Below are 7,421 nucleotides of genomic sequence, written 5' to 3'. Positions count from 1 at the left end.
ATGGCGTCGGTGTGCTCATGTTGACAGTTTTCTGAAAGTGTAATGTGGCTGATGAATGAAGTCGTAACTGATGCACTGAGTTTCTACTCAAAATGGTTTTACTATGAAAACTGATACAGTCGATACCAATTTAGACCTGCGTTGCGCGGGATGTGTTTTAGTGATGCGCAGCGCTGCTTCAGGACTGACTGGAAACACAGCACTATTCTGGCCTCGGTGCTCCTGGCCCGAGGATATTAGCCCCTCCGGCCCGCTTTAAGCCCCGGCTCGCACTGACCCCACAGTGGAAAGCAGCTACTGTTGCCTTTGGCTTGCTTAGTTGGGGGTACAATTTCTGGCGATATTGTCAATTTAATTGCACAGACAATTAATCAACTATTATGTTCTATTGTCCTCTTGCAATTTCGACAAGTTTTTCAAGAAGGCTGAGATCGCATGCTTATTTGTGAAATCTGACTTAATTCTTGTGTGCGATAAATAAACTTTACTTGAGAGCAGCAGGCCGTGTTTGTAGTGAACGGACACATTAGCTGTACTTGGATTCATTCACTGGAAGGAGAACAGTTATCATCGAGGTGAGGGTAAAGCTCTGCAGACAGAGAGTCAGAGATCATGCAAGGCTTCAGATTGCAGTGCTGATACTGGGAGCGATGGGAAGCGTTCTCGTGGAGCTGATGGGATCAGATGAGCAGATGATGGTGAAGAGCTGCTATTAGATTAGTGTTTTAATGAGTTCAGCAGCTGTTTGTGTCTCTCGTCCCCTGTGCTTCTGTCTTTCTACATTAGGATAGCAGCATATAGACGAGAAGAGACCATCTATATTTATTAATGTTGAACCAAAAATGCATTCGGCTTCACAGAAACAGATTAATCATTCAGCTACTGATGGAGTTTTGTTTTCTGAAAGAGTAAAATGAGAATATCTGTTTCTGCTGCTCAGTCTCACATTGACATGAGAGAAAAAAACAGGTGCAGCCCCTCGGATGTGCGGAAACCTTCAGAGACAAGAACACAGAGACCGAGAAGATAGACAGAACCATAGATAGATAGATAGATAGATAGATAGATAGATAGATAGCTATACAAACTGTGGTCGCTTCTCTCATTTAAAGCTTCTCGGAAATGTGAAGCTATGAAAACACAAACACACACACACACACACACACACACACTCTTATACGGTTTGTTGGTCTATCAACACATGTGTGTTAGTGTGAGTTGGTGTGTCTTTGGTGTTAATGGCCAGGAGTGTGAGTGTGAGTGATGGAGAACAGCGGTATCCTCCTACACGCCTCTCGTTTCCTGCTCAGAGTTTCCTTCAGTGTAAATGACACCACAACAGCCCAGCGCTTGTTAATCCATGCCCTGCTTCACAACCAGTGTGTCTGTGACAGGAAGGGCTGAGCTCTTTTACCCTGGTGTATGTGTGATCGAGCCCTCAGACGGGAACATGGGCGAGTGACATTGCGACGCTCAGAGCTGGGACGTCTCCACTCCACGCGTATGTAACACACTTTTATTCACTCTGAGTCTCTACACACACGTGTCAGCTTGAAGCTTCTGCTTGAACACTTGATATACGCCTATGTATGAGCTCTCTGTACAAAACTCTATTTTGATGGAGATGATGCTATTTAAAATGAATGAACATCTGATGTAATGAAGCAGCATCATGTTTCCCTTCAATGGTGATTAAAGATCGAATATAATATGATAAAATATTTCCAGCCCATTCGTGTCATTTCCAAGTTTTGACATTTATTTATTTATTTGACATTTTGAAATATGAGTGTGTTGATTTTATAGTTAACCTTAACCCTAAACACTTAGTGCTGATGGCTTTTTTTCTTTTCTCCATTTTATTGATGATTATCAACAGTTTAAACAGGAAGATAAGAAAATCAAAGACTTTCAATCAAAGATATCTGAGAGCACAAGTTATAAGGCTTCCCGTCGAGTCAGTCACGCTTCTCCATGCGTTTGTTCAGTCATGTGGTTAACAGCCGTTTATCGTATTAACATGCTCCGAATCACACATTAAATGCTCTCTGTCTCATATCTCTGAGTCTGTGGGTGTATGGTCTGTGTATTTGCTATTTTCTGTCTGTGGCTTTGGGTTTTTCCACCTGTTGAGTGTGTGAACGTTTGGTGGAGGAAAATGAATGCATGCACTCTTACCTGCACTATAATAAAATCCATAAAAATAGGACACAATGTACTGTTTTTTTACAGGTGTTTTACCTGTATTTTGAAGTGAATTGCATTGCATTTTAGGGAAATGTCTGTAAAATGTGTGTTTGCCAAGAAAATAGGAAACAATTACACATGTGAAAAATGTAGGTCTCTCTGTCTCCCACAGATTTTCAGATGCATACTGGGATGAAAACGCCATCATGCAGACTCTGGCTATGATGATGATGATGATATCGTCATATTCAGCTCTTGCAGATCAAAGTAAGAACTCCCGATGGGCTTTGTGTTTGAGTTGTGATCTGTATGTGTGTGTGTGTGTGTGTGTTTCTAAATATGTCTTGTTAGTTCTGACAAAACCAGCTATACTGCCGTACATGGTAAAAAGTAACGGTCCTACTACTGAGCCTTGTGGTACTACATACTAAACTTGAACCGTACTGCTACAAATAACAGTCAGATAAATATGATTTGTTAAGATTGATCTGTTTTGATATATTTCTAGGTGTAGGGTCTAATACAAGTGAAACACAAACACAGACACACACACACACACACACACACACACACACTTTAAATGTGTGTGCCTTTCACTTAAAAACAAAGGTTCTTAATTGGCATTGATGAGTCTATGAAAAAAAAAAACTCAACATCCAAAAAGATTTCCATTGCAAAAAAGGGTCTCTAAAATGTAAAAAAGGTTCTTTAGATTAATAAAATAAGCAGGGTTCTTTTATGAACAATTTTCTGTATGGTTATTTGGGGAAATAAAAATGGTTATTTTGTGGCATTACTGTGAAAACATCTTTATTTTTAGGTTGAATTGCTCAAAAGTTGCTCTTTCTCTAGGTTTAAAGTGTTATAATGATTACCACAACACCTTCACATGTGTTTGGAACACCTCAAATCTGGACGTGATCCCTTCGATCCAACCTGAGACCGAATGCAATATTACAGTATCAGTTACTAAGAGGTAATTTACTTTGAGGTATATAGCTTGTGATTAAACAATCAGCCTTTATATCGTACATGATCCAGAACTCGTGAATGTGGAACAGTTTTCTGTTGCTTCTTTAGTGTCTAAAGAGTTTTATGATTGATTTCATGATTAGTTTGTGAGGTAAAAGTAGAAAAATATAATCTAAAGTGTATGTGCTTCATTTTTATATATGAATAAATTCTTCAGTTTCACAAATCCGGTGGAAAAGGAAGCGGCTTTGATTGCAGACCCGATGCAGCCTCACATACGCTCGGCCACCGTGGTCTTTCAAAGCAAGGTAACTGATCCCACTTAAGTTAATTTGACGTCTTGTTATTCATCCAGCAATGAGTTGAAAACCAAAACAATCTTGTGACGTGTCATACAGATGCATTATTTCTTTCTTTTCTGCTGCAGAAAGGTATAATAATTTCAACGGCCAGATTACATGAAAAAGTTTTGTGTAAAAACTACACAAATCCTGTGGTTGAAATAGCAGAACATAAAGCAGAAGTTAGTGGTGAGTCAAATATAATAACTCATGAACACATTCTTGAACCGAAGCTAGAGAGTGTGTCAGTGTGTGAATGATGAGTTCATTAATGAGCGAGAGACACTTTGTTATGGCTTCTGTTCCTCACAAACCGGTTCTGGCTCCAGTCTGAAATAAACAGTTTGCTTGAGCGATCGTGTTGTGTTTCTGTGTGCAGCTGTGAAAGTGTCTCCTCCTCAGAAAGTGGACGTTCACGGGGGCAATGTTTCTTGGAGTTGTGATTCTTTAAAACCCTATTTCCAGACTGAGTTTGGGGTCCAGTACAGATCTGCTGCTCAGAGCTGGAAGGTGAGCACATCAGCCTCTCCTTTAATTCCACAACAGAAAGTTCATTTTTGACAGTTGCTTATACGTGATTTCTGAAATCGGGGCTTCTTTTTTCTAAACTTTACACATTAAAAAAAAAACAATACACAAAGCATCACAAATCTCTTTGCATCATAACATACAACCAACAGATGATTAGCTTATTCACTCTCCAGTTACACACCGATGCCAAACACGAGAATCTTGTGCATGTCCAGTGTGCTCATAAATACTGCTTACAACACATTCAGCAATAACTAAAGAGCTGTAAGTGTTTTCTGATGTGAGCTTGATCAGTAAATGAATGTGCAGTTTCGAACGGCAGTGTTTTCCAGAACTCATGAGCTGTCAGTGCTGAGTGTCTCATGTTGAGAAAAGTGTTCTGTGTTTTTCCAAAATGTCGTTATACAGTTGCAAACTGATAATGTGCTTGAGGTTTTGCAGACTTGGTTTGAAGAGATGTGTTACTAGGAGTGTACTTTAGTGTATAAGTGATTGTAAAACAAACTGTAATGGTTAAAGACAGAGGATGTGTAGATGATGTGCATCTGAAGGCAGATTCTGTGTTATGTGACTCTATCAGCGTTCATCACAGCAGAAATGCTTCATTCTGTCAATGTCTGTGTAGGGTGTGGAGGATTGTATCGTAAAAACTACAGAACCTGAATTGGAGCTGCCAGAGGACTATTTACACTTAAATCATCAGTATGTGATCAGGGTGAGAGTCAGGTATGAACTGAATGAACTGCCCAATGCCGTGTGGAGCGACTGGAGTGAAGAGTACAGCTGGACGTCTGATGTGGGTCAGGCACCCCAAACAACAGGTAACACACACACACACACACACACACACACACACATGTGCAGCGATACTCTAACGCTCTCATCTGCCTCTTCAGAGATTCTCTCGCTGGATTCTTCGAAGGCAGGAATCATGCTCTCAGGAATCACCATCACGATATTAATCATATTAATCTTCACCATTCTCGTCAAGTGCAAGAGAATCAACAGGTGAGTGATCACGTTCACACCACAAACAACAGCTACAACGATTACGATAACTAAACGATAACCATAACAACAGTGATAACCATAATGACAACGTTAACAATAATTACAACGATAACTATAATGCTAATAATAATAATGATAACTATGACTATGATTATAATAACTATCATGATAACTGTAATAATGACTAACTATAATGACTATAATGCAACAAACTGACTCATGTCCTCTCAACCTAAAAACGATTGTAAATGATTTATTTCAGTGAGAAAGTGTCAGGTTATACGAGAGACATTACGATTGTTATGATCTGTTACAAAGTGTGTGTTTGAGCACAGAATGACAGTCATGAGTCACAGGAATGTGGCTGGTTCACCTTTCAGGGTCCAGAAGAAGGGCTCCACGTATATCCCTGATCCCTCCATATTCTTTGGTGATCTGAACTCAAGCCACAGAGGGAATTTCAAGGTGAGTCAGACATACGTTAGCTTTCGTTCTGTTCCGTTCTGTTCTGTTCTGTTCTGTTTGTCATGACGTCACGTTCTCTCCATCAGTCCTGGCTGGGGCCGGTTTTAGTGCACGAGAGCTTCATCAGAGTGGACACCGAGTTCATCAGTCCGGTCGAGATCCTGAAGGAGCAGGACACCTGCGATTCCCGAAGCACACACAGAAACAGCGGCAGTCTGCAGGACACATGGAGCGACGTCAAATCCTCCAACTTCTCAAACTCCACCTACTTCCTGTCCCAGAGTTCCAAGGGGCCGAGCGACACTCTGGAGCCCTGCTCGGCACACTCCTCCTACGGGCCAGCAGGGGGCGTCAGCGGCTCGAAGACGCTTCCTCAACGCATCGCTGAAGAGATGGACGGAGAGGAGCTGGAATTCTCTCTGAAGAAGCTGGAGAAGCTGCGCCAGGACACGCAGAGTCCAGATTCGGGTTTCGCCGGCGGAGCCGAGGACAGCATGGAGGAGACGGAGCTGCCCAGTCCTCTGTGCTTAACCCTGCCCTCTCTGCTGCCCCAGGATCTGCCCGCACCGCAGCCCAGCAGACACCCGCTCCTGGACCCTCAGCGGCCGAGCTGCACCATACCTGGCTTAGACCTGGACCTCCAGAGCGGCCGTGGGCTGATAGAGCCCTCTAGTGACGATTACATGCCAGTGAAAAACGTGCAGAGTTAGTGTTGAGGGCCAGAACGGTCACTCGGCAGTGGATTTAACGTTACCAGATAGAAGCACGCTTTGGGCTACCCAGAAATTGACGAGCTCAATCTGTAACTGCGGTGAAAATGAGGAAGTTTGAGAGCTAGTTTTGTGCTGTCTGTCACGGCACTGAAGCATAAGCATTCGTTCTGTCATCTTCTGCTCATCCTCATGACTTACTCAAACAGAGATGGTTCTGCTGGAGTGTCAATTGCATAGAAATTTAATTGCATAGAAAAGAGCAACGTGGACTTTCTGTTAAACATTTCCGTTTGAGTTCCAGAGAAAAAAGACAGTTCTTCAGCTAAACCGCTAAGCGGTTAGTCATCGAACTTTTTTCTTCAAGAACGGTCTTTACTTTTTAAGTTTAGATTAGACTCATTTGGATCTGAAATTAGACTGCTCATCTCTTGGTTAATGCTAACTGGCCAAACTGGCTCTTAACACCAGGGTTTACTGGTTTGGAATGACGTAATGGTGTGTAAATGATGAGTTTTGGTGGTTGACACGACAGGATCTGCTTCTGTGTGCTCTTGTATGTGCAGATGATGTGTCTTAGTAGGTTTGTGTGACGTGAATGCAGTCACAAAGGAAACACAGAGGACCACTTCCTGTTTCTTTTCACTAAAATTCTACCATTCATTTTACATGAAAAGACTCTAAACTATATGTTTAGAAAATGATTCCTTTCAGATGAGATGATTTATAACATTCTTCACCCTGAATATTATCGTAATATATCATTTCTATTTATAAGATGTTTGGCAGCAGGGACATTAAGGCTAAAATGAGACCGATACAAGTAAAACGTTCTTTTGAGTGGCTTGCACTTATCACAGTTATTGGCATATTGTTTATGATATTTTTATATATAATTTCATGTCATGTGTTTGATTTCTGCATTGAAATGTATGTTCAAAAGGATGTTTGCTGTTTTGTTGAATGTAAGAGAAGCCAGTTCTCAGCGACTGCAGTTTGCTGCTAAATAATATATTAAAGCATATCTTTGCTCAGACTGTTTCTGATTGGTTGATTGACATTTAGCCTAAAGCTGGTTAGTGTGCCACTAAGAATGAGGATGACAACAGATAGATTTCTCCTGTCTTAGGCATTACACACCTGTGAGTGTAAGGTATTGTAGTCTATAAAACTATTATGGGGTATGGCAAGAAGTGTGTTTAAT

At 41.3% G+C, this 7,421-nt stretch overlaps 1 protein-coding gene and 1 long non-coding RNA gene across 3 annotated transcripts in view; both read left to right on the top strand.

The window, feature by feature from the left end:
- The window catches only part of LOC132151409 (uncharacterized), an 11,998-nt gene extending 8,821 nt beyond the window's left edge, over positions 1–3,177 (top strand). The window contains exons 2-4 of the long non-coding RNA XR_009436405.1: positions 1,395–1,501; positions 2,360–2,454; positions 3,040–3,177. This is a non-coding gene — a long non-coding RNA (uncharacterized LOC132151409). The remainder of the gene's footprint in view (positions 1–1,394; positions 1,502–2,359; positions 2,455–3,039) is intronic.
- Positions 3,178–3,358: 181 nt separating this feature from the next.
- LOC132151408 (uncharacterized) lies at positions 3,359–6,405 on the top strand. 2 transcript variants are annotated; one of them, XM_059559516.1, is made up of 7 exons: positions 3,359–3,467; positions 3,587–3,689; positions 3,880–4,010; positions 4,657–4,852; positions 4,928–5,039; positions 5,423–5,507; positions 5,594–6,405. In XM_059559516.1, the coding sequence occupies exons 1-7, from the start codon at positions 3,360–3,362 to the stop codon at positions 6,215–6,217; spliced, it is 1,359 nt and encodes a 452-aa protein (XP_059415499.1). In that variant the 5' UTR covers position 3,359; the 3' UTR covers positions 6,218–6,405. The 2 variants fall into 2 exon arrangements, with proteins under 2 accessions (XP_059415499.1, XP_059415498.1); XM_059559515.1 differs by having other exon boundaries at positions 5,399–5,507.
- Positions 6,406–7,421: the final 1,016 nt, after the last annotated feature.

This window comes from Carassius carassius, chromosome 10 (genome assembly GCF_963082965.1).
Source record: "Carassius carassius chromosome 10, fCarCar2.1, whole genome shotgun sequence".
Lineage (NCBI taxonomy): Eukaryota > Metazoa > Chordata > Actinopteri > Cypriniformes > Cyprinidae > Carassius > Carassius carassius.
This window is presented reverse-complemented; position numbering and strand designations above follow the sequence as displayed.

What these genes read in the sequence shown, in the direction of transcription:
- LOC132151408 (XM_059559515.1), top strand. Translation starts at nt 3,360, where the DNA reads ATGAATAAATTCTTCAGTTTCACAAATCCGGTGGAAAAGGAAGCGGCT. An exon ending in CCGTGGTCTTTCAAAGCAAG is followed by an intron (nt 3,468 to 3,586) that starts GTAACTGATCCC and finishes TTTCTGCTGCAG; the next exon opens with AAAGGTATAATAATTTCAAC. An exon ending in ACATAAAGCAGAAGTTAGTG is followed by an intron (nt 3,690 to 3,879) that starts GTGAGTCAAATA and finishes TTCTGTGTGCAG; the next exon opens with CTGTGAAAGTGTCTCCTCCT.